At 24.5% G+C, this 27,654-nt stretch overlaps 2 protein-coding genes across 6 annotated transcripts in view; one reads left to right on the forward strand and one right to left on the reverse strand.

Moving 5' to 3' along the window:
• The window catches only part of LOC112593132, a 60,709-nt gene extending 38,285 nt beyond the window's left edge, over positions 1–22,424 (forward strand). For 4 of the 5 annotated variants that reach the window (XM_025337447.1, XM_025337438.1, XM_025337456.1 and 1 more), the window contains 20 exons: positions 7,247–7,392; positions 15,009–15,276; positions 15,841–15,984; positions 17,041–17,223; positions 17,384–17,644; positions 18,034–18,204; positions 18,291–18,477; positions 18,589–18,867; positions 18,926–19,023; positions 19,098–19,274; positions 19,426–19,620; positions 19,694–19,802; positions 19,890–20,069; positions 20,154–20,272; positions 20,344–20,520; positions 20,593–20,771; positions 20,844–21,004; positions 21,066–21,299; positions 21,438–21,668; positions 21,976–22,424. In XM_025337447.1, the coding sequence (XP_025193232.1) occupies positions 7,247–7,392; positions 15,009–15,276; positions 15,841–15,984; positions 17,041–17,223; positions 17,384–17,644; positions 18,034–18,204; positions 18,291–18,477; positions 18,589–18,867; positions 18,926–19,023; positions 19,098–19,274; positions 19,426–19,620; positions 19,694–19,802; positions 19,890–20,069; positions 20,154–20,272; positions 20,344–20,520; positions 20,593–20,771; positions 20,844–21,004; positions 21,066–21,299; positions 21,438–21,668; positions 21,976–22,103 (3,627 nt within the window). In that variant the 3' untranslated portion in view covers positions 22,104–22,424. Of the gene's footprint in view, positions 1–7,246; positions 7,393–15,008; positions 15,277–15,840; positions 15,985–17,040; positions 17,224–17,383; positions 17,645–18,033; positions 18,205–18,290; positions 18,478–18,588; positions 18,868–18,925; positions 19,024–19,097; positions 19,275–19,425; positions 19,621–19,693; positions 19,803–19,889; positions 20,070–20,153; positions 20,273–20,343; positions 20,521–20,592; positions 20,772–20,843; positions 21,005–21,065; positions 21,300–21,437; positions 21,723–21,975 lie in introns of all 5 variants that reach the window. The other variant, XM_025337465.1, reaches the window with a different exon arrangement.
• Positions 22,425–23,830: 1,406 nt separating this feature from the next.
• On the reverse strand, positions 23,831–25,576 carry LOC112596146. The gene is made up of 2 exons (XM_025341646.1): positions 25,454–25,576; positions 23,831–24,424 (listed from the first exon to the last, which is right to left on the reverse strand). Exons 1-2 carry the CDS (start codon positions 25,463–25,465, stop codon positions 24,131–24,133), a joined length of 306 nt encoding a protein of 101 aa, XP_025197431.1. The 5' UTR covers positions 25,466–25,576; the 3' UTR covers positions 23,831–24,130.
• Between the last annotated feature and the right edge of the window lie 2,078 nt (positions 25,577–27,654).

The raw sequence follows: 27,654 nt of genomic DNA on the forward strand, positions 1-27,654 counted from the left end.
ATATTTTTACAAATAACAATATTTTAGATAAGTATTTTTATTTATGTAAAATTATGATTTTTGCACAAAAATGTATAGAATGCTACAAAAGTTTCATAGATTCTTTCTAGTGCAATAATGCAAAAAAAATTTTAAAATTTAAATGTAACTTTTAAAATTGTTATTTACCAACATATAAATTTTAAAAAGCAAATAAAAACTCAAAACCACTATATTTTATACGGTTAAATGCTATTAAATTGTAAAAATATTCTGCATTATTTTAAAATCACGAAATAATCATAAATATTTGATATTTAAATAATTTACTATTGATTTTAACGTAAATATTATAACTTTCGTAAATTAAGGTGTACTGAATTTTTCCCTGATTATATATAGCTTTATTTTGAATCATAGTTTTGAATTTTATGGCTTTGCATTTCTAATTCGATTTAACTGAACACAATACTTTGACACCATGTAGTCGTTTGATCCGTCTATGAGTGTATAAATTGTAATAGCTAAACAGTTATTAAACGAATATACATACAATTGCAGTGGCAGTTCGTATAATGTAGTTGTGGTGGATATGTCGAATACAAAGCAATGAACTAACAAGGACAATGTGATTCTAGATAGTAGTGTATACCAGGATGACAACTAGTAGCTCTTGAACCGCGTTCGTCAAGTGTATTATTTTTATCTGGCTCGTGATTTATTTTCAAATTTGAAACTCAAAAGTTTAAAAATAAAAATTACTTTATAAAATGTTAGAAAAACACGCTATATATTGTGGTTATAAGTTATGTTGTTCGTAGATTGTAGATATTAATTCTTATCTTATATTGAACATTTGAATTACAACTAAACTACTAAATTTTTAAATGTGTGGCCAAAGCTAATAGATGGGTAGTAGGTTTTTATTTAATTATTTCAGTCAGTTTATTCGTATCACTCGTATCTATAGTGTCACATTGTCATAAATTTATTATTAACGTGTTTTTACCGTTTAAAATTTGTCTATGAAAATATTTTTTCCTCTTTATATGCTCTCTAACCTTTTAAATTTTAGAGTTCTAAAATTTTTATGAACTTTGAGTTTTTAATTCCTAGTATACTTATATCTAGGCATGTGCGTAATATACAGACCAAGGTGAACATGGACATACTGTAGTGGTGGTAGAGATGTGCATTTACGTCAGAAGTCCCTAGACGTGAACGAATATTGATGCGATGGTAGAATGTGTGTCATCGCGGCGCGTGATGATTCGGTGAATATTTAACGACTCCGACCCGGAGGTTCCGATGAATCCCGTGAGGCTGTGATACCACCCCCTCTGAAAATGCATAAACAGATACACATACATAAAATGTTGTACATCACCGCGAAGGTTGTACAACAGCTGCGGTGATAGATTTTCCATTTGTCGACAACGACAGTATTAATATTTAGACTTAGATGGAGCGAATAAGAAACGATATAGGGTTGTTAAACGAACAAATCACAAATGCGCGATTTAAAATAAATATATATAGGTAGTTTACATCATAAAAAATTTGTGTTTTTATGTATAATGTATACAGTGAAAACTGTCTAAAGTGGAATAGTATGGGACCAATCAAAAATTCCGTTTTTAAGCAGTTTTCCGCTGTATTTAATAAAACGGAAAAATTCGAAATTATAATTCACATCAGTTTTTCACATTAGAAATTAGTTTACAACATTTATAATTTTTATTTTTTGAGTTATAGACTCATTATAAACTTAATTTATTATTACTTTACTTTATATAACTTAGTTTATATTAATTATAGACTTATTTTCTTTCGAGATTATTAACAATTTATACATATTACATAAGTATGAAGGTTGGAAATTAAATTTAAACATTTAGTTTTTCCAAAAATCATGTAGAGTCACTGTTGTTGCTATTTTTCTTATGTATTTGAATGGACAGCACTTAGTTTGATCGAGCAAACCGTTAAGTGTAAGTCTGTTGCTACATAATTGTTACATTATACATATGAAATAAGTTTGTATCGCAGATACGATAACCAAAAAATACAAATTACCTATCTAATATAATATTTATGCAGTTTTATTTTGATTATCGTTTTACGACAAACCTACATATTCGTGTCAACATAATATGACGCGTGTGATATTTCCGGCTTATGCAAGGTTTTTATTTGCATTGGACCTACAAAACCGTTCCGTTTCCGCATTAGGAAGGCTCCGTTATATTGAGGTTTAACGTCTATATAAAACTATAAGAATATGTCGGAACCATAGAAAAATTCCGTATTGGATAGTTTTCTGTTTTATTCAGAATCCGCATTACACATTTTTTACTGTATATTTAATATTATGACTTATTTATCCACATCCGAGTCGTCCGTATTTTTTTCTCACAATATTTATGCAAACAGTATTACGAAAAAAGGATACTGTCTCGTCGATGACCTAATAAGAGGTGAAAAAGTCACCGTTAAGTAATAACGATGCAATGTTGACAATTTGCATTATAATTTATAAAAAAATATGCATATAACAACGCCAAACGGTACATATGAAAACATAATATTAATATGTATACATATACGTGTATCCGAATAGTTCTAAATATAGAACATGGAAAGAGTACATAATATATACTTTGCATAATATCGTGGCTGAGTCATTGAAACGATAATCCTCGAAAATACCTCTATCCCGTAGTATTCTGTCCTATAATCTATACATGTATGTATACAGTACACATTATATACATATACTGATATACGTGTAGAAACCGTGACGTATGTACATATAGTTATTAGTATTATTACAACAAGTGTGGTGTAAGTCTATAGGTATTTCATGTGTGTACACAAATGGCGCCTGTCGGACGGGAGTACGATAATTAAATTCACGTTTAATTCCTCGTATAATTTCGTAATGAATTATAGTTTATAAAATACGAAGGTTTATCGTTTTGGGAGAAAAAAATAAACGCTTAAAAGAAATAAGTAACTATCATTAAAATTGTTTATTTTTTGTTTTGTAGATGATGTATTGCATTTATTTGTCTATTTATTATCACTCCTCGGGGTAAAAGTACAGAGTTTAACGATTTAAAATTATATAATACTAACTAAATAAGGTACATAATTTTAGGACATAAATTTTAAGTATACATTATATGATACAATATAATATATTAATATATATTATATATATATAATTATATATAATTAATGTTAATTATTATAACTAATACACTATAAATAAATTGGTACGTTTTATAATGGCCGTTAAAAATAATGATAGCAAAAATCGAAATTTTTAAGTGTGTTACTAGATTAATACGATTTACAGGATTATTCACGTAATATAAATATGCGAGTATAAAGTATAAGGAAGAAAAATAAATTAGAATTAAAGGAAGTGACTTTCCTCATATTTTTTTTTAATAAATCTGACAGTTATAAATTGATAAACTTATACATACATTTTACATCAGCTATTGAAAGCTTATTTGCAAGTGGCTCAATTCTACATGAACATCCACTTCAAATGAAATAATCTTTTAAAGATTTTTTGTTCAATTTTGTTAAAAAATATATACTACCTGACCAGAATTTTAAACTTTAATAACGAATAGACTAGTGCATAATTTAACATTTTTAAATATTTAATATATGAGAATTCTAAAAATTGCATTTAATAAATCTTAATGGTCTTTTAGTGCCATACCATAAGTTAAGTTTATATGCGATTTTTAAGATAGGATCTTGGATAGAATGATACCTAAATCTTTTATTTTATGAAAATGACATAATGATTGGCTGTTAATAGTCATAGAGTGTAGTCAAAATTTATTACATATATTTCAAAATATTCTATCTTAGTATATTTGGAGTAAACTAATACCACTGTTCAAAAATATAAATATCATTCTGAATTAATATGCAGTTATCTTGAGTATTTACTGAAGTAAAAAGTTTAAAATAATCAAAATTTAGAATTTTATAGAATTTAAACACACCTTTTAATTTATTAACAAAATTTAAGTAATAATAAAGTAGTTAGATGAGACGCCCAAATCCACATTAAATAATGTTGATAGGTATTGAAATTTTTAGCTTGCTGAGTACGACCAACAATAATCATTGATCATTAGAAACCACATTAATTAGAATCGTATGTAATAAGACTATTATTAATCAATATCGACTTATAAAAACCACGTTAATCATTAATAATATGTTCAAAAGAACTCTGTTTTAAATATATAATACTGATTCTAATAAATTTTCAAATAATCTTGGCAATATTAAACATTATAATGAAAATATAAGAAAAGCCTTAATTCTTTGGGATTATTTAAAAAATAAATTAAATATCTCCATTTTTAACAAGTTTACAATGATTTATCATGATTACGTACAATATATAAGTCATAATATTAATATCCATATAAATATATAAATGTTATATGATGCTCTTCAAGTAAGTTATAACTCAATTTTTTTAATATATATGATAAAAAAATTATTTTAAAAAAGGCTGTTACCGATAAAAATAAATATTATTAAGCAGAGATTCGAAAAAAGTGTGTTAACATTTCTAACTCTTTTAAAAAATAATGACAGTGTTTTTAAAATGTCTTGGTATGTAATTTAAAAAAGTAAAAAAACTGAGTACTGAAGAGAAACCATGTATTAAATGTTCAGATTTTTTGAGTAGGAAAAAAAATGTTATCACAATAAATCGAATTAACTTGAAAATTGTATATGACTATAAACAGCTCAATAAAAGTAAACATAATTTTAAAAGTAATTCGTATCTAAAAAATGTTCATACAAATATTTGGTGAAAATATCAAGTCTCTACTGTTATTCATTTCTGAATTATGTCAAAAAATAAAATTGATTTTGTATAATGTCGGTATTGACAAATATTCATGTTTATCATTATTTTTTTTTTTTTACTTCAATGATTTAAAATAGAACATTAAATGTATTACTTTTCACTCCCAAATTATAAATTAGACCAGAAATCAAAAACTTCAATATTAAATATTGAAGAACTTTTCTATTGTAAAAAGTATTTTTAGACACATAAAAAAATAATCTTCATTGTTGAACCAACAACGCTCCTCTAAAAATCTAAAAGATCGTAATTTTTTTCTTATATAACTTAATTAACAATTATCTCAGAACAATAATGAAAAAAATAGCTTCTACTTTTAATATTTGTTATTTTAAATTTAAATGTTACGATTAAATATGGAACCGTTTACTTTTAATTTTTACTTGTATAGATTATACAAAAGAATAAAAATTAATTTTTAATCTACCTATTTGATCATTAAAAACAAATCACTGAATAAAAAAAAATAAGACTACAATGAGTTTCTAAAATTATAAGTCGTAGGTAGTATCAATTTATTTCAATAGTTCTTTTCAGTAAAAAAATTAAAGTTTAAATTGAGTTTTTACTAACATTTTCAAAAGAAATAAATAAAAACGAAACGCTGAGAACTTTCATTATTGTTCTTAAGTGTAATATAATATTATTATAAATTGCATTATGAGTTTATTGAAATAGAATAAGAGACCCGTTTTGTTTAATTTCAATTTTCAAATATATGGTAGAAAAATGATATTGTTCTTACAATGATTTATTTTTATTAGATTTTATTTTTCTGTCTTTAATTTTTAGGGTAGAAAGAGTGCTTATAAAGTTGCACATACATAGTAGTTTATATGTAGGAAATAACATGTAGATGAAACTTTAATAGATTATTTTTCGATTTATCTTTGTAATTTTTCTGAGTGTATGAACAAATACTGAACAATTTTGAAGAAATATTAGTAGAAATTATTTTAACTGTGCTATTTCTTAGAATCTTTTTTCGATTTCAATGATTCATCATTTCTTTTGAATTTGGTATAACAACACGCTATTGAATTAATAAACGAAGCGAGATTAGTTTCCAATTCCTGGTGTCTTTGTATTTTATCCGGCATGTTAGTTTTATATCTATCCATGAGTAAGCTTATACATTAAAAGTTTCATCTATTTATTTATTCGAACTTGAATCAATATAGTACTCAGTAAACAAGGAAATTTTTGATTTCAATTAAATTGGAATTTTTGGTTTTCTAATTTTCTAAAAATCTGATAAATGTTTATTACGAAAAAATTTTGTTTTATAGTTTCTAAAATATTTTTAATCTTAATATAAATAAGTTTTGATCTTATTATAAGATATTTCGATGTTGAAAATTTGTAATTTATTTTATATCTTAATTAAAATAAATATTGAAATGTAATTGTAGTATTTACATTAGTACCTTTAATGTTATTAGTATTGAATTATATGAAGCTATTCCAATAACTAAATTTTAAAAGTTGGGAAATTTTTCTTTGATAGTTTTTTATAAGTTTAAACTGTGATCTCAAAAATCATGATAATATTATTTCATTAAATTTATAATATATAATTATTATTTATAGTAAATTATAAAACATAGTATACAACAAACAAAAATAATGATAATTATTGTGATAGTATTAATGAATATTTTAAACAAAATGTCTTAAATATTTAGTTTTATTTTTGTTATGCAAACTTCTTACAATTTATATTAATAACATATCATTATTGTTGAATACCTTTATCTTTAAAAATTTTTTATAAGCAATTTAAATCTAAAAAACGTATTTTACAGTTATTTGTATAAAATATTTTTTCAAGTATCAGTACATGGATATATTTTAATATGTTTCAATCATCGTAAACGAATAACAATTTTTTAAACTATATTATTAATTGTAAATATTTAGAACACATCAATTCCCTTTATTGGATTTGTTTTCAATTGAACCTGGTTATAATTATTTAATATATAGATATAATATACCTATGTACTAGATAGAGTTACTTTTAAAATGTAAGTATCAAAGCACGTCTAGGCAGTAGTTAGTGGTATTTGTTAAACATATCAATAAACTGAAAATTTAATTTAATTTGACCACTACTGAGCATAAAATTGTATTTATTTTATGAATAATATACGTTATAAGTTACTTAAAATACGTTTAAATAATTTATTGTACCTATACATTTTTGCTTTTTAAAATATCTTTTTTATTCTTGAAGTTATTCTGAATACATTAGTTAAACACCATTCAATAATTTTCAATTAAACTAAAAAATGTATTTTTTATACCTACCCATTAATCATTTAATTTAATTTTAATTGCTTTTCGCAGATATCAGACGATGATCGTATGTCTTTGACAACCGCTATCAGCGACGAAGACGATGCAGAAAGCACTCAAAATTCACCATACCGGGGTAAACAAACAGGGACAGCAGCTGCCTCGTTTAATTGCACGGGAGCTGTCAGAAAAGCAGGGTAAGTAAATATAATATATATATATTAAAAAAATATTGTTTCTTTAGTTATTTTTTGAGATTAAAATCACATCTTAGTAAACATAAACTAGATGCTTATCTAGCCTCACCGGTTAGTTCCATCATTGTATAAATAATATTGTATGATGATGAAATAGGTACATTATACAAATAAAACCAACTATTTGCCGTATAATTATTAAAATACTTTAGGTTTATTTATATTATATTTATAGTCATATAATATAGATATAACTGCAGATATTCTATGTTGTATTATGTGTAAAAATTTAATCAATAAAATAAATAATTCCTAATTAGCTATTAAACATAGTAAGTTCTGTTTGGATTTCGAATTTAAATTCTGGAAAATTTTTAGTTTTTAACCAAATTGTTATTTTTGTTATGAAGTTTTCTATTATACGAGCTGTTTTGTAGTAGAGTATCAATAGAATCGCATAATTTTTCTAAATATCCTACATATTTTATTTATTATAGTACTTTTTAAACTTTTATAGTTTTTAAAGAAACTAGATAATATGAGTTTTCCATTATTTCTTTTATATTTAAAAAAAAACTAATGAGTAATTGCATTTAAGAGTACAAGGTCGTACACTAATTTTACACGCCCTATTTTATGCTTTAATTATTAATTTATTAAAATTTTAAAGTTTTAAATATACTTATAAACCACATTTTTAACTTTATCAATTTTATATAATATTTAAGGAATATTCTGCGATAATTTTAACTACTTTTTTCAAATAAGAACCAACCTTTTTTCTATAAATTGTTGAACAAATTATTTTATTTTAAATGTTTATTTATCTTAAACAAAATTCTAGTATTTATTTTACTTAATTAATATTTACAAATTATCACATTTAAAAAAATAAATATCAATTATTAAATTTTCAAATCATAATGGCTTCTATATCTTCGAAATTCATTATCATAGACCTAAGGAACTCAAAAAATACTGTTTTAAATTGTAATTTAGAATATGTTAATTACTTATAATATAATCATAAATCATTTTATTAAAAATTTACAGTAAAAAAGGTTAATTTTCATTGAAAAAAATAAAAATTACATCAATAATGTAGTATAGTATTTTTTAATATTTATTATTAAATTCAATTATTATTATGTATAATCTTTTATGATAAAGAATACTTAATATTTTTTTATTTTTTTATGATCACACTTTTAAAAATGTTTTTTATAAAATAAATTATAATAATACTTTTATACTATACGATAACAAATTTAACTATTTAGTAAACTATTTTCTTAATAGTTGTACAATTTTTATTATTCTAGATTATTAACATAAAAAATATTATAATAATATTAATAAAATTAATATTATTTTTATGCGTTAGTTCACATTCAATTAAAATTTGAATTATTAGAAAATCGACATGGGTGTCTAAAGACCAATCATAAATAACATTTTTGATAAACTAATTTAAGAACCTACTAATCATAGCTATTTACTTCATGCTTAATCGTTATATGATATTATTTAATATTAAACAGTTTTAATTTTTCTATAAACCTTAAAATGTATATTGTTGAGTATTTGGGGAAAACTTGTAAATTATTACTATAAAGTAAATTATGTCTAAGCTATAAGGACTAAGAGTATGATTTATTTTCGTCAGTATATTAATTTAGCATTCAAATACATATTCTGGCTGAAAAATCATATTTTCAAGTTTTTCTGTCACATTTAAAATTTTAAATAAAACGCAATATACCTGTACACAGCAAGGAGGTATTAAACATATTTTAGTATTACTTTTATGGTTAAACTAAATTATTGTAATCATGTTAAACATTACATTTTGTATTGATTTATATTATTGCTTAACAAAGACCATTATTAAATTTCATTACAATTATTTGAATGTACCTGCTAAGTTCCTCGAGATCCTTTTGAAAAATGTAAACACCATATAGATATTTTATAGATACTTATAAAATATAATATATATGTATAACTGTTGTTACTGTTCAACTATTCATATTTCAGAGAAAAATAATGATATTTCTATTTTAAATGTATTTAACAGCTATTAAATACAGAATCACATTATTTTAAATAGACTATTTTGAATTAATAATGATGTACATTGCATAAAATAATATAGGTACATAGACAAATTAACATATTTCAATATTTGTTCATTTAAATTTCAAATTTTGCATTTCTATAATAATGAAATATAAACAATTATTTTAAATAATATTTTTTTAAAGCACACATGTAACTCATGTAAAATATTAGAACTTAAACTAATTTTTCTAAATATGATAATTACTATATAAATTTATGATTTATTTTTATTATGCTACAATAGTATATTTTTATTTATACACTAAACAATTTTAATAAGTGGAAAATGTTTAACTAGTCTATATAGTTTATGTTAATAACTTTAAACACGTTGAGAATATGCAGTACGAATTTAAAATTAAATATAAATTATTATAACTAAAAAAACTTTAGTAACTTAAACTTTTAATATATTAAATAATATGACTTAAAATTAACATCAAAACTACGATCAATGCCGGATCTAGGACAATTATCGCGCCCGGGGCTAATAAAAATGCAGTGCCTTTATATAAATTAAGCTATGTGGTATGCTGAGTGTTAACATAAAACAAAATATTTGAATACAAATTAAAAGGTTTATTTTTACTGAAATTATTGTCTCCATATATATATTATAGAACATGTAAATATTATGCTTAAACTAAAATTAAAAATCTGTTTATTTAAATTTAGTAAAAAAAATGTATATTTGAAAAATTGAAAAGTTAAATTATACTATCGTATATTCATACATCGTACCTCAATTTAACATTAAAATAATATACTATACTATAATATATCGATTATCGGCTGATAAACTAATAAAGACTTATCAACAATATAAAAGACGTCAACACCGGACAAAAATAATTGAAAAATAAACATTATATATTTTTAAATAAGTAGTGTGTAATATTATTATTTTTTTTAATGAAAGTTTGGAAATAAGTCATAATTTATATATATTTTATATTATTCGCTTTATTTTTATTTTTCATAAGCTTAAAAGCACTTTTATACCAACAGTAGCTAGGGCAAAGATACTCACTCCCTACTGAAATAATTTCGAATATCTATGTTTTATTATTTCGCATATATTTTTACAATACGTTAATAATAAAAAATAATAAATAAAAATAATAAATATTATTTAATATGATAAATTGTTAACATATTTAGTTCTAAACAGTAATAAAAAAAAAAAAAAATTATAAAAAAAAATGTGTCTATAGTATTCAGAACAAAATAAATGTACCTTAATAAAAGCTTAATATAACAATTAGTGATTATATACAATAGATATATTAAATTCTACAAAAAAAATGTATATTTTCAATAAGTAAAGCAATAGAGCAAATAATTATTATTATCATTACTCCTTTATTCAAAACTTAATGTATACACATTTTTTGTGGATTATAGAATATATTGCCTGTGAGCTTAAGGTTACTTAAAGTTATTGTACAATAAATCATAAATTGAAGTTTTTTGTGTATAATAAGAAAAAAATGTTATCACCAAATACAGTCTAAGGTTATAGTTTTGAATTCAATTAATTTGCTTTTACGTGATTAAATTTTTATTTCACCAAAATAGAGAAGAATACACTGTCTGGAAAATTTTTGGGGACTAGCTCTAACCTGTATGGGTAGGAAAGAAATAAAGTTCCTGAAATGGAACGGGGTCATACGAATAAAACAGTTTCTTCTTAGTGCCGTCGTTCATAAATAACGGATAAGACGCCAGTCTCGGCAAGAACAGACGCTTTTAAGTATTAGGTACATTTTTTCTTTCTTTTTTTTTCATTTGGAATACTACCAAATATATAGTTTCAAGTTTCCACAGTTAAATTGCTTACATGCGCCCTAATGTTGGGTTAATGACTTAAATCTCTAGAACTAATATTCTTATTTAGAATTTAAGTCAAAAATTAATGTTTATTCATAAGTATAATATTGCTTTTATAGAAAAAGTTTATCAACTGAATAAAATATAATGAATTAGAAAATCGTGTAAAATCGTATTTCTATTAACAAAATAAAATAATAAATGGTACAAAAATAATTTTACGCCTAAAAGCATTGTAGAATAGTAAAAAATGAATTTTAAGACAACTTGGAAAATTCACTTAAAAAGTCCACAAATATTCAATCCGAACATTTTTTAATGAGCTTTTTTTATGAAGTTTAAAAATCAGTTTTTATTAAACTTTAAAAATATTGACAGATTTAAAAAAAATTTAAAACATAATTACACGCTTAACTGATTTTAATACCATAACTTCACAGAAATATACCTACAATGGTATATCTAAAAATACCTTAACATAATATAATTACAATACATTTTCTTTAATTTTTTTTTTTTCATATCTGATCTAATGATGATATAAAATAAGTGTTTAGTATTTATTACATATTTATCTAATTATTTAAAAAACATTTTATTTAATTATATATTATTTATTAGTTTAATTTAATTTTTTTTATAAATTAATTTTATTATTGAAGTCTTATAAATTATTTAAATTTTTAAATTATAATAAAACAGCCATCTATCATTATGTGACAGTGATTTATCAATAACATTATATTTTTTTTAAAAGACTTAGTTTCTGCTATTTGTTCTTTATGTTTTTTTCTTTTTCTGTCATACGTCATAATGTGTAATAATTTTTCTTGTTATATAATATATCTAATATATCATCATTTTACGTAATATCTACATTTCATATTCAAATTTTCTATGTCGCATGTTTGTAAGAGGCAAAAAATCCAGGATCAGTGTCACCTTTGGATCTTATAAATTAGTATCGACCGTTCTTTGATTTCAGCTTCATTGTTAACCTCATTTATTTCATCTCAAAATGTCAAGTATAATTTTTATTATGTAATTACAGCGTAGGAACGAAATATGGAAGGAAAATAATCGATGTCATTAGATAACTATCATTATTAATTTAATTTAATTGATTTTTATTTTGTTAAAGATAATTAATCTAGACTCGCAAACTTACATAAGGTGAATAAAATGGTTGGAATTTTATGTGTTATGAACATCCTAAGCAACTAGGTAGCATTTTACAGATACCCGATTAAGTATATTTTACTGGATACAGTTTTCTATTGGATACTTAAATATGAATTTATATTTGCAATATACTTCTTTTTTGTTATCATGTTTACTTAATATGCATGTTACATAGTTTGTAAATAATTTTTTCAGATATTTTCTTGTTTCTTTGATGACATTCTACTTGTTTATATATTATATTTAATTTTTATTTGAAAAGGTTTAATTTTATGTAATAAAAGTTTTTATGTAGGTATTAATTCAGATATAATTTAATAATTTAGTATTACTTGTATTTAATTTTATAAATGTATACAAAGATTAGTGCACATTTTGCATTATTTTTGAGCTGTTTTATTTCTGAGTATATATTTTTATGAAATAAAATTATCAAGTTTTTTTCTAAATCTGTGTAAATTTTACTAGATATTTTTTTTTAAATATTTCAATTAATATCTATGATAAATATTAATGTCACCATAAAACAAGACTTATTATTAACAAAAAAAAAAAAAAAAATACTATATTAAGTTTGTTTTTAATAGTTACTAATATAATAATTAATAAGGACCTAAAATAAACAAAATATAAAGTATATCTATCAATATATTGATTTACACATAATAAAATAATAAAGCTTATTTATTATGAATACAGTATTAATTATCAAAATACGATATTGTTGTTGATCTTATTGTATAAAAGTGGATAATAAATAATATTTTTCTTTTTTATGTAATCATACAAATAGGTACTTTATATAATGTACATTTATAAATGTATGTATGTAATGTTTGTTGTCATTTAGTTATTTACAAGACATATTGTACAAATAGTTGACAGTAATAATTCATACATTTTAGAGCTTATACATTGATATACATAATAATATACATTATGTCAATTTCAGAAAGTTTGATTTCAATTTATTTCATGTAATATTAACTATCAAAATCACTAAACTGATGTAGTGTAGAATATTGTATGTCTCAGTTTCTTAATCCCTTCTCTTTCTTAATCATTCTCTCTTTCTTTCTCTCTCTCTCTCTCTCTCTCTCTCTCTCTCACCCTTTGTTTCTTTCTCTCTCTATATATTTATATATATTTATTTTTTATGGATTACTTAGTACATACATATATACAATATATTGCAATAAAAATGTAAACTTTTGCGTCTAAAACTACGTTGCTATGTAGTTTTAAATTTATATATAATATTATAGGTACTTAAAATGACAACTTATCAGTTTTTTAAAACAAACTTGTAAAAAATAATATTTAAGATTTATACAGGGATATTTTTACTTAAACATTTGGCGTACCTAATGAGTTTTATTAACTATAGAGAAATTTTGGTATTTTATCTTTAATTTGCTGTGTTTAATTTATTCAGAATTAAAAACTAAATTAAATTTTATTTTATGTCTGAAATTTAAAAAAAAAATACATAAAATATAAATTGTATGTTAAGTAAAATAAATTCAAATTTAAATAATTTAATAAATTTTAAAAACACCATTTTACACTGTAAAATTAAATCATCAAATACTAGAGCTTGAATTGTATTTGCTTTTGTACAATATGTCTATTTTGATTCATCTCATTGAAAACATGTTTATCTTTTTTTTTATCATTTTGTTTCATTTTTCCGAGAAATTTTAAACAGTACATTTTTTTGTTTCATTTTCTCTATTTAACTGAATATACGTAAACGATAAAATCCGTATACAAAACAAATAAATAACAATATTTTTACAGTTTTATATCAAAACAAAAGTTATAAACAAACATTTTGGTAAAACGAGTGAGAAATGCTAATTAGCATTATTGTCAACGATGAGCATTTAATATAAATATTGTCGTATTACACATAATAATTAATGTACTACTTTGTTAATAAACAAACCCGTACAATTGTAGTTTTTTCTAGCATCATATTTCATGTAACAGGCACATAAACTGTTATCTCCAAAATATCTTTGAAAAATAAAAATTATTAAACAACTTTTAGAGCTTTTTCCCTTTTTTTATATAAATATGGTCACCTTAGCATATCCTCTTGAATATTATACAACACCACTTCTAAAATTGTTTTGTAACATTGTAGTAGTGAATATCTTGACAAGTTATGGTAAAATCAGTTTAGTCTTAAGTAACCTTCACTCAATGAGAGCCACTCATTTACCTTTATACTGCCTTTGTTTTATTTAGAGCAACTACTATATTTTATAGGTATATTATAAAGAAATAAAATATAATAAAGTCATAGACTTTAAAAAAAAAAAAAAACGTATTGTACGTTAACAGGAAATATAAAAAAATAAAACACTTACTATTTAATACATTGGAGATTTTTATTTAAAATTATTTTACTTAAATTTTACGATGAACTGTAAAAATTTAACTAAAAATTAATCTGTTAGTTTTTTTTTTTATTTTAGGTTTTTGAGTGTAAAGAAATGGTTGTTACGGAAAAAGCACCAAATTGAACTTGCTAGAAAAAGAGGCTGGAAAGGATATTGGGTGTGTCTTAAAGGTACTACATTACTATTTTATCCATGCGATTCTAGAGAAGGCCGAAGTGTAGAGGCAGCTCCAAAACACCTTATAATTGTTGATGGAGCAATCATGCAACCTATTCCAGAACACCCGAAGAGAGATTATATTTTTTGTTTAAGTACAGCATTTGGAGACGCCTATTTATTTCAGGTATGTTAAGACCAAAAATGTATTTATTTAAATTATAATTAAAAAAAATAAAAAATTGTGTTGAATTATATATTGGTAAATGTTATGATATATATATTTTAGCAGGATGAAAAATTATTTATTTTCTGGAAGTATTAAATAGTTGTTCGATGTAATCAAAAGTTTAGAAACTCAGTTGGTTAGTTAATCTGATCTTCTATGTTTATTTTAAATTAGATACAAAGTTTTTTTTTAATCATACTTGCACAAGACCAATATAGATATGATTAGAATTTGATCATTGAAGTTGACCTAGATTATAGGCTTTTCACTATTAGCACACATACAATGCTTATTATTCAAAATATAAAAATGGCAAATATTTTATATTAATATTATATTATATAAACACAGATGTTTATTTTCACAAACTTTGAAATTCACAACTAAAAATATGACAGTATATAGAGTATGTTAAAAAATATAAGCAAATATTATTCAAAAAAGAAGCAGATCACAACAAAAATTCACGGAAAAAATTAATTTGTTAATATCAAAAGAATAAAAGAACTGTATTTTTTTCAGGCACCTTGTCAAGTAGAATTGGAAAATTGGGTGAACAGTATACATTCTGCATGTGGGGCAGCATTTGCCAGGCATAGAGGGAAAATAGGAACACTTCATTTATTACAAGAAGAAATTTACAGAATTGAAAAACAAGTGGATGCGGTTTGTATTTAAAAACATTTTTATTTAATTTCATAGAAAGATTTAAATTTACCTATTCAAAGTTGATAAAATTTGTGTACGCAGTGCACAGTGCACACGTACTTTGCTAATATAATAAACAATAATAATACAATAAAACAATATTGTAATTTTTATTATTCAAATTCTTAGAATAGCACTACACAATTTATACTTTGCCTTTATATTTTTATATTATTTGTATTTTAACATTTAATAAAAAATATATTTTTTTACATACAATTTAATAGTATTTAATAATTATTACACATAGTAAGTAAATTTATTAAATAAGTAAATACCACGCTAACAGTAGTTTATAAATATATGATTATGTTAGGATATCACTGAAATTTATATCTCTTAGTTATGCAATTAAAAATTCAAACCCAAACTAAATATTATAACTAGAACTTCCAATTAATATTGTTATCGGTATATTCCTGATTATCAGTTCTTATTTATTACTGAATTAATTTTAATTTTTGTTTTTGCTTTTGGTATAATTACATAATTATAATTTAACATTTAATATTTAGTTTATACTTTATTACGTACTACCTAATTACATATCAAGATTGATATGAACGTTTATCTGAGTATTTACGACGAATGAATATTAAAATACATTAAATATTTTTAAATGACCTTCATAGCATTATCATTCGTTATAAAGTTACATAAATATTTCATAAACAATAAACATATGTTTTAAGTATTTTCATTGAATATATTATATTACCACTTAATATTTATAATAAATTATATTATATAGTTGTATGTCTGTATGTCTATATTATGTAACTAGACTGGTTATAAACTTAAAAGTTTTGTTTAGTAGCATTTAGTAATTTATTTATAATGAAATGTATTTTGTGTATGTTAGTTTTAATTTTTAAATAAGAAAATAATACTCCTATGAGTATAATATTTTTAATTTTTAATATATAACTTTTTTTTTTTAATAATAATGTATAGATAATGTGATAATGTTTACACCTGATAATAATAACATTAATAAAAATTATTTTTCTATAGGATCAAAAACTCAAACACATGGCTGAAGTAGAAGTAGAAATGCTAACAGATCCAGATACTAAAGAACAAATAAAAAAGCAAATTTTAGCATGGGAAGAGAATTTAGAGAGACTTCATTGTGAACAATTTCGGCTCAAGTGTTATATGGCTAGTTTACAAAATGGTGAACTTCCAAACCCCAAGGTACATTCAATACTTCGCATTATTTATCTAATTATTTTTTCGTACCTACATTTATCGTTTAAATATTTATTTAATAAATTATATTAATAATATATATATTTATACAATTTATAATTCAATTAATAATATTATGAAAATGAATAACTATGTAATATTTCAGATTCTTTTAACGCGTGTATCCAGAGCCACAAAAATCACATTAAACAAATTAGGAGTGTTTACTGTATCTTCGTTACATGCATTTATATGCGCTCGGTCTCCGTCATTGCTCAACAATCTTTTGGCAGGACGTGGTGCAACCAAAAGAAAAGCTCCAGTTTTATCTCGTTCAAATAGTAGTTCAGGTAGAAGATCATTACAATCGTCAACATCAAGAGATGACCCCGAAAAGACTGTGAAAGTGTCCTTACCTGATAATCAAGTAAATATTGAAAATGTATAACTTATATAAATAATATATTTTAAAATTTATTTAATTTATATTTTTTCTTTTATTAAATTTGAATATTCAATCATTTTTAATGTTTAAATATTGAATATCCTTATCTTAATTAACATAATATTAAAAAATGTAAATACTTATTAGTTATTAATTTCTCTTGAATTAAGTAATGGAAATATATTTTTAAAACAACTTTTTTAGTAATTTAATACAAAATTATTTTTAAATATTTATATTTTTCGTAAAAAAATTGTTTGTTTTCTTGTTTGGTCAATTAAATTATTGACTATGAATTTTTACATGATAAAATAACATTGGTTGTATAATAATTGTATCGGGTACTTATTAAAGTTGAATTTATTTTATAGTCGGTACAAATACATTTGCGAGAGGGCATGACGGTTGATGAATATTTAGCATTATCTTGTTCAAAAAAAGGACTTAACCCCATGGAGCACTTTGTCAGGGTAAAAAAGAGAAGGGATATGGAAGATCATAATTATTTTGTTCCTCACCGGACTGATAGTATTGAAACTTATGTAAGCATTTTATTGAAAATAAATAGATATACATTATATTTATTTTATTTTATTTACGTATTTAACAATTTTTTATTTTTATTTAGTTACATACTCACGAAGTAGTTGAAGTTCGTGCCAAGATCCTTTATCAAGTAGAACTTGAAAGAAATACATTAGATCATATGTGGGGATTTTCCGTAGAAGCAGAATTAATTGAAAATGCTGAAAGACAAGATGAACTTTGTTGTTATGTTAGTCGAGTTGAAGATAAAGGAATTGCTATTCAAAATGGTAATCAGTTATTTTAATTCTTACAAATGCAACTTCAATTGATATAAATATTAAAAATTAATATTTTGCTATGAAACTTAAAGTATAAATATTACGATTTATTGATTATAGGTTTAATTAAAGGCGATGAAATTATGGTGATTAATAGTGCAATAGTAAGTGATTTAGATATGATGTACTTGGAATCGGCTCTTCAAGAAGAACTTTCTCTAAGTATGATGATGAGATCATCCAGAACAGAACCTCCTCAATTACCTACAGGCTCAAGAATTATATCAAAGACTACTGATGATATAATTCAATCATTAGTATGTCCTCCACCGCCTACAGATCCACCAGTGATCTCAGAAGAAATGATATCTGGATTAATCGTACCTGCTCCAGGGTGGAGTAAGTTTATATTACACTTGACACTATTGACATAAAATTTATTATTACAATTTATTAGATAGGGAAGGTATTTATGAATTAGAAACTAATAACATGACACAAGATTCAAAACTTGCTTCTAGAGGAAATTCTTTTGAAATAGAAAATTTAATTAAGGTTTGTTTTATTATTTATAAAAATGACTTAAGTTATAAGAATTATATTTAATTATCTAATTTTATTGCTTTTAGAGTGCTGGTGAAGTAACTGGATTTTGTAGATCTCCAGAACCAGCAAGAAGAATTAGCCCAACCGTAATTTCTGCAATACAAAATCCTCAAATAACTATTGGTCGTCAGTTAACGGATGCTGAAAAACTTAGAAAAGTCATTTCTGAACTTGTAGATACTGAAAAATCATATATTAAGGTAGATAACATTAATATATTTAACATTTTTTAAATATTATATTAAATATAAAAATTAATTTCATTTAAAATTCAAATTTACTCACTTAACAAAATGCACAAATTGTATATTTTCTATTTTTCATAAAAAAAAAAAATAAAAATGTTTACAGCACTTAAATAATCTACTGGAGAATTATTTAGAACCACTTAAACAAGAAACATTTTTATCTGGAGCAGAAATAGCTGTTTTGTTTGGTAATATCCAAGAAATTGTTCAGTTTCAACACCAATTCTTACAAAATTTAGAAGAAGCCGTGTGCCAAGAACCTAACTTCCATAAATTTGATCAACCAGAACAATTCAAAGTAAAATTATAGAAATATATAAACAAATACAAATGTAATACTAAAAGTTAATATATTTTGATTTTTATTACAGAATATACTTTTTTCAATTGGAAGCGCCTTTTTATATTATGTCAATCATTTCAAATTGTACAGTTCATTCTGTGCAAGTCATTCAAAAGCTCAAAAAATACTTAATCCCAGTAAGAAACTACCATAATGCATTAAAAGAAAACCGATTAGCTCGTAAATAAATTAAAATTATTGTTTTTTGTTTTTTTTTTTTTTAGATGAAGGCAATCAAGCTTTACAAGAATTTCTATGCTCCCGAAATCCTCGGCAACAACATTCTTGTTCTTTAGAATCTTATTTAATTAAACCTATTCAAAGGATATTAAAATATCCACTACTACTGCAACAATTAAGGAATCTTACTGATCCTCATTCAGATCAACATCTTCACCTCGTTGGTAAATAAATCCTTAGTTATAAAATATGCAAATTATATTTATTTTTTTTTAAACTAATTATTAACTATGGTTTTTATATTTTAGAAGCACTAAAGGGAATGGAAAATGTTGCTGAACATATTAATGAAATGCAAAGGATACACGAAGAATATGGAGCAATCTTTGATCATTTATTCAGACAACATCAAAAATCTTGTAAACAAGTAAGTTATTACTACTAATATACTAAAACAAACTAATATTTAATGCTAAAACATAAACTGTTTATTTGTAGTCTATTGATTTGTCTCCGGGTGATTTACTGTACTATGGAGGAGTTGAATGGTTGAATATATCTGATTTTCTTGGGAAAATAAAAAAAGGTCTAGAACTACATGCAATGTGTTTTGTGTTCAAATCAGCAGTAGTTTTTTTGTGTAAAGAACGTTTAAGACAAAAAAAGAAATTAATGGTTAGTTTTAAATGATTAATGAATTATAATATGCTTTTTATGAATATTTACTCTACTATTCTTTTATTTTAGAGTGTATCTGGTAAAAGTGAAATGGAAATAATTAGATATCAAGTTTTAATACCAGTAACTGAAGTACAAGTTAGAGCAAGTTCTGCTAAAGATATGGAGACACATTTCTTATGGGAACTAATCCATTTACGTAGTCAATCGCACAGAAGGGCAGAAAAGATTTATGTCCTTTCCAATAGGTGTGTTTAGTATTTAATGTTAATTTATTAGAATGCAATTTTTCATTAATACCATTATATGCATTAATTTAGTACTGCCGAATTCAGAAATGCATTCTTAAAAACTATACGCCAAATTATTCGCGAAAGTGTACGAAACATGAACATTCCTACTGCCAAACCTTCTACTAATTCCCCTGCTCAACTAGTAAGCAATACTGCAACATTAGGAAGACAAACAATTAATACTGGAGGTAAATACTATTTTAATAATCATTTTTATACGTATTCATTAATGTTGAAATTTATTCCAAGGTTTACAACTAACATCAGAAGATCATAAAACGCCTGATATTTCAAACTTAGCACAAGGATCACAAACACTTGGAAAACCTAAAAAAATACCTCCAAAACCACCTCAAAGACATTCTTCGGGGAGCACATTGTCTAAAGTAGAGTTAAGAAATCAAGGAACATCGTCAACTGATTCTACAACGGATACTGCAGGGACTCAAACAATTTTGCCCAACTATAGATCGAGAAATAGAGGTATATATAAAAAAAAAAAAATTTATTAATTATATTTATTTTAATGAACAGCACAATTATATTATTAAATAATATTGTAAAATATTATATTATATTTCATAATAGATAATAATTGATAATATATTGAATTGTTTTTAGAAGAACGAAAAGTAGACGAACAAAAATCCGAAGGTGAAGACGATAGCAATAGTCAACCTGGACCATCTAAAGGATTTCCAATGCATGGTAGTTTGGGAAAAACACCTAACTACTTAATGCTTAGTACCACATCTACATTATCAGCAAGTAGTACTGGAAGCCAAGCAGCCAGACTGGTGGAAAGATCACAACAACCAGAAAATTATCAACCACCTCAGGTGCAGGACCTCGGTAAGACGGATCTGCACCAGGATTACTAAAAATCGCGCTACCCACTGAGAATAGGTTAGACCCGTTATAACGTTAGCCAAGGCATGGGTCGCATACTATGGTAGAGTGAACTCATGAAATTAACATAAGAGGGGATGACGGTAGAGTTCACTCCACCAGGCAAACAAATTCTAAAACATATATAAATGAATAGTGTTAATATCTTATTGTTTATAGGTTGTATTAAATATGTTAGGTGTTATGATTTGTTTAAATTTATTAGTCTAGAGATATTGATGATGGTAATTTTATTTGTATTACTTCACAGGTTCTCCAGTGTGGAAGCCCAGAGAATTGGGAGAATCGTCAACTTTACCACGAAAAAAAAGATCGAATCAGGAGCAGTTTGAAACAAGGACAATGGTGAGAAAAGGAGAAAAGAAAGATAAAAAATAAATAAAAACGCGGGACAATCATTCATAAAACAAAAAATGTTCATGCATAAAAATACCCAATTAATAAGGAACGTGATAGCTCTCATCGACTCTTAGGAGTTGTTTTTAAAAATCTAATTGGGGATTTCTATGAGGTCCTTGTTACCAATGGTATGGAAAGGATCTGCCGGCTGAGGGTCGAAGAAATTATGTTTATGATCAAGTTAGATTATTTCTTAAATTCTCATTACCTTATTGGTATGTTCCTACTTTATTTATTAAATAAAATTAGAATTTATTACAGTCTTTTGTTTCGTGTAAATAATAATTAAAACGAAACTGAAAAATTTTGTCACAATTATAAACTAAAATATACCGGATTTTGGCTGTTTATTATTATCGGTAATTAAAATACAAACGTCGATACAACGACCATGGTAAATTATTCTTTTAACCACCTTTACTAATACTGTTATTAGACACCATACATTTGGGATACGCATTATGAAATTTATCCACGTTACGTTGACTTATATATATTAAATATTTGAATATATATGATATATAGACCATGTCGGTTTTAATGATTATGCACCAACTTAAGGTTATATTACAAATCGTACATATTAAAAGCTCAAAGCTCAATTTCATTTAAATTATTTTCTTCTTTCAAATTTCAATAGATTTTATTATGAATTGTTAACATTTCTCCATTTGATCTCATTAGTGATATTTGAACTTAAAAAGATGTAGAACTCCTCTAACTACAGAATACATAACCACGAATCATTTACTTTGTTTGAGCACATAGGATAAGTAAATAATGATTATTTTTATGCTTAATATGTACAATGGACATTTTGAGAATAAATAATATTATATATAATAGTCAACGCGTAAACGACAATAAATTGTTATTGTGTAACGACGACGAACTGTGAAATAAAATCTAATTAATTATATTCATTAGATGTATTGAAGTGGTCTAGGAAAACGGTTTCAATTATTTGCAGATTACATTTGAAAGCTTACATTAAAAAATAATATGTTCCCTAAAAATCTAGTCTTGTATTTGTTCATGTTCGAAATTCCCTAATGAAATCATTGAAACTATTGTTGAAAATAATGTCTAATATTAACGATAAACAACCTAATGTAGTATCATTAAAATAGTTTTAGTTCTTTTGGAAAAATTAAAATTGACAACCGTAAACTATGTCATCTTGTGTGCCACACAAGTACCTAACATAAATCGTAAAATATGTTTGAAAAAATAACAATTATATACATATTTTTAAGTACTATTAGGTTATCTTATAATCATTATTATTAAAATACGGAAAAATGTCGTGCTCATGTAGATACCTTAGAAATTTTAGAATAAGTTTTTAAATTAAAAAAAAACCACCCGGTTATGTTTTCAATTTAGTACAATCGTTATCATTAAATTATTATAAGAATTAATCGAACATTTTATTTCATTATAATGTTTATTACCTACTCAACTAAAAAATAAATATATATATATATACGTATATAATGTAAATTTATGTGTGTGTATATACATAGCATATATTATATACATATATTTATATACATATTTAAATTAGGCCCACCGCACAATATAAAAAAATATTATTATTATTATTATTATTATATTCTAATTTTATTATTATTTTAGTTCTTCCGTCAATCGAAAAAAAAATGTTGAGAAATTATTGTTGTGTTATTGTATTTGTAAATAAAATATAAATGAAAAACGTTTTAGCATTTTATTATTCACGTATATATCACGGTACCTGTCGTAAATACATTGGACATTATAATACAGATTCTATGCGCGATGTCAAGATAACTTAATGATAATCTTCCTTGTAAAATGTGTGTACAATCAATATTATTTCCGTCGTCCTTGTCGTCGTGCAACACGTCATCAAAGGACGATGTATCATATAATTTACGGGTACGTGAATATGTAGCTAGGTGGTATGCCAGCGTAGTATAATATTATGACGATGGATTTCGTGATGTCGACTTGAACGCCAAAATTCAAACGACGTAGCCGACGGATGGCGCGTAAGGTGCGGTCTGGTAAGCCGTGACGACGGGGTGTTGATGGTAGGTTTGCACTTGATGCGAATGCACGTACGAAAACGGCACCGGGTCGGCAGGATAGTAAACGTGTCTGAACACCGGCTCGGTTTGTTGTACGACGTATGGTTGTCTGACCACTGTTACGTCTGGAGACGCCACGTGCACTTTGGGCAGGATCACCGGAGTTACGAATCCGTGCGTTGGGGCCGAGTGCACCGCTGTCACCGATAAGATGCAACAAACCACTACCTATTTGTTGAACATTTAATAATTTATTATCGACTTTTATGATGGTTTCAGATATGGTATATAAAATTGGATCTAACTGGTATTTTTAAAAAATAATAGGAAAAAAGACTACTAAAAATTAAGGTGAAATGGGAAATTTGCATACAATGACCTAAAGTTTTTGAATATAAGATTTCTTTCAAATTTTTCTAATAAAATAAAAATGTTTAAACATAAACCCACATTCAATTTTTATACTTGTAAACAGTTTGAAAATAAAATTTTTATTTATTATGTAATGAGGATAATTATAATTATTTATAAAAAAAAAATAACAATTAAGTTTACTTATTTTGTTATTATTAAAAAAAAAAAAATTATTCATATGTACTTGAGACGACTTTTCGTTATTGCATATATTATTATTTACTATACACGATGAGATTATCAACATATTTTAACTTATTTTAATCCATTTATTCTCTGTTCACGTCGCTATACGGTACGTTAGTACTGACTTAAAAAATATAATAATAATGTTTATAACATAATACGATGTAAATATATAATAATATAATAATTAATATAATATCCAAACATGTAATATTTTTTGAAAAATTTTAATAATTCAACTTAGGCACCGAATTACTAATAGAAAAATAAATTACTTGTAGGTAGTAATTTAAATATTTAACAAAATGTTCTTAGTAAATAGACATTCCTTGAAAAATTTTTTATCGTAGGCAATAATTTATCATTGAATTCAAATTTAACATTAATTTATTGCAATAGCCTAAATGTAGGTACTCAATAACAAAGTACACTACACACTTGACACATACTACCTGTAAAGCGACGACTTCAACAGTTTATCTTTTTTATTCAACGGTAAATACTACATTATTACCTATAATGTAACATAATATAAAAATACATCTACATACAGTTGAATAGCCGATATATGATTATTGATTATGAATTGTTAAATTCAGCTTGTTAAAGGTATTTACCGGTTTAATAATAATTTAATATTAATGAAGGTATACTCACTAAAAACTTCATTTCGATCAAAGTTCTGTTAAATGAAAACTGTTTATTAATGAAATACGGATCTTCAGATTGGCACTTGTAAGATTCAACTGTAGACTATAGTACGTACTGTTCAACATTCATATTTTTATAAATCGAAATGGGTTATATAGCAGACGGATACCTTTCTGATGAAATTCCCACCACCATAATAATTTTACCATCACGCCCGATTCGCAGCGGAGATCCTGCACGGCAACGACCTCCACCGTTCCTTTTTTTAATTACCCACACAAAATCATTTGTCTGTCACATTATTATATTACATAGTAGAATTAGTGTAATATTAAAATATGAAAACAATTTTCATTAGTACCTATTGTATTAAGAAGAATGATAAAACAAAGTCAATTCTTACAGTCATATATTTTAATTAAAATGCTTTATAGAGTTTATTAGACTTAGTGTACCGGGTATACCTAGAGGTACTTACCGATTAATTTACAATATCGCAGTGTCTAAACAAAAACAATTATTTCGGAATACCGATCACATTTAAGGGGTATTGACCCTAAATATTTTCTTATATTTTGGGTTACATGTTGTGGATTGCAGTTAAAAAGTGAGTAGTTATATATAAATTCATCGGTTTAAAATTGTTTTCATTTTTCTATTAAATTCTATATGAAACAAAGAACTTTTAGGTATAACGTGGTACAAAAAAAAAAATTGAGCAAAGATGACTGTCTTTATAGTAATATTAGCCTAGATGACTGTGATTATATTTCTTCATATTTTAATAATACCTACAATAGATTACATTTTTACAAAATTTAAGTTGTATTAATATTATACACGCAGTTACCTACCTACCGTTAATTGTAGATACAGATACGGCTAGCTATAAATTATTATAAATACTATTATTTAAGATAACACTATAACTTGGTATTTGATACTAAGTATAAATTCCGACGTAACATAAAACTATGTATCTAAATAAGTTCATGTGACATAAATCACTTATACTTATTTCATATTTTTTGAATTAGGTACTATAAAATATCTAAATTAATTTGATTAAAAATCTTAATATTTCTTACATAGGTACCTATATCCAATTTTTATCAATATTAAAATACGATTTTCAAATTTAGATAAAATGGTTTTATTAACTAACTGCTTTTTAATAAACCCACTTTCAATAAAACTCATTAAGAACTTTGTACCTATTACAATTATATTTTAAAAACGCTAACTATCAAAATAATTGGGACGTTTCAAGTTATACGAATTTCTTCAAAATTTGAAATTTAAACCCTTATTAAAAAAAGAATTTATGTATGAGTTGTTGATATTTTTTATAACTGTTGCAAGAACAATATATAATATTGAATTGTATATATTTTATCAACATTAATTTAAAAAAAAAAAAAAGAGGAAAATTAGTTAACTAGGACGTAGGTACTGCACTGCTGTAGAATACTTGTATCGAGTGTACCCCATAGAGTAAATTACTGTAATATAAATTAAAAAAAAAAAAAAATTAATATAATTTAACATATATATTATATTGTATGATAAATCATTGCATACGAAAAAGAATTATGAAATATAAGTGAAGTCTGTTTATCATTATATATATATATTACTAAATAGTAAATACTATGTATATTAAATATTTAATAATATATTTTTTTTTTTTTTGATATTGCTTATTGCTATAAAACTTCTTTGTACTAAATATTGCTGTTATTATAGCAAGGTATATCGTATATATATATTCATATAATTTATTATAGCTATTATATTACCGCCTAATCGTGTAGAACGGTGTAGATATAGATTTATGGTATAAGTAGGCAATAGCATAAGATGAATTTGAAGGTTTTCAAAATATCATTGAGGTTGCATGAGTACCTATAATAAGGAAGATATTACAAACTGAAACATTAAATCTTGATGAAAGAAATATTTTGCTAACATATACACTATTCAGACGACATGATGATTATTGGGAAACCGCGAGAAAGGATTCAGAGAATTGTTGCGAAAATGATTTGTATAGAAAAATATATTGGCTTACCAATCGACAGCGGAAAAATTAAATACATGATGGTGAAATAAAAAGAAGGTGATCACGATAACTTACTTTCAAAAGATAACATCTTTGATGACTTTGAGTAAGTAATTACAATAGTTCAACTTCAAATACCTCGGTA

This window comes from Melanaphis sacchari, unplaced genomic scaffold (assembly GCF_002803265.2).
Source record: "Melanaphis sacchari strain LSU unplaced genomic scaffold, SCAv2.0 Contig0_pilon_pilon, whole genome shotgun sequence".
Classification (NCBI taxonomy): domain Eukaryota; kingdom Metazoa; phylum Arthropoda; class Insecta; order Hemiptera; family Aphididae; genus Melanaphis; species Melanaphis sacchari.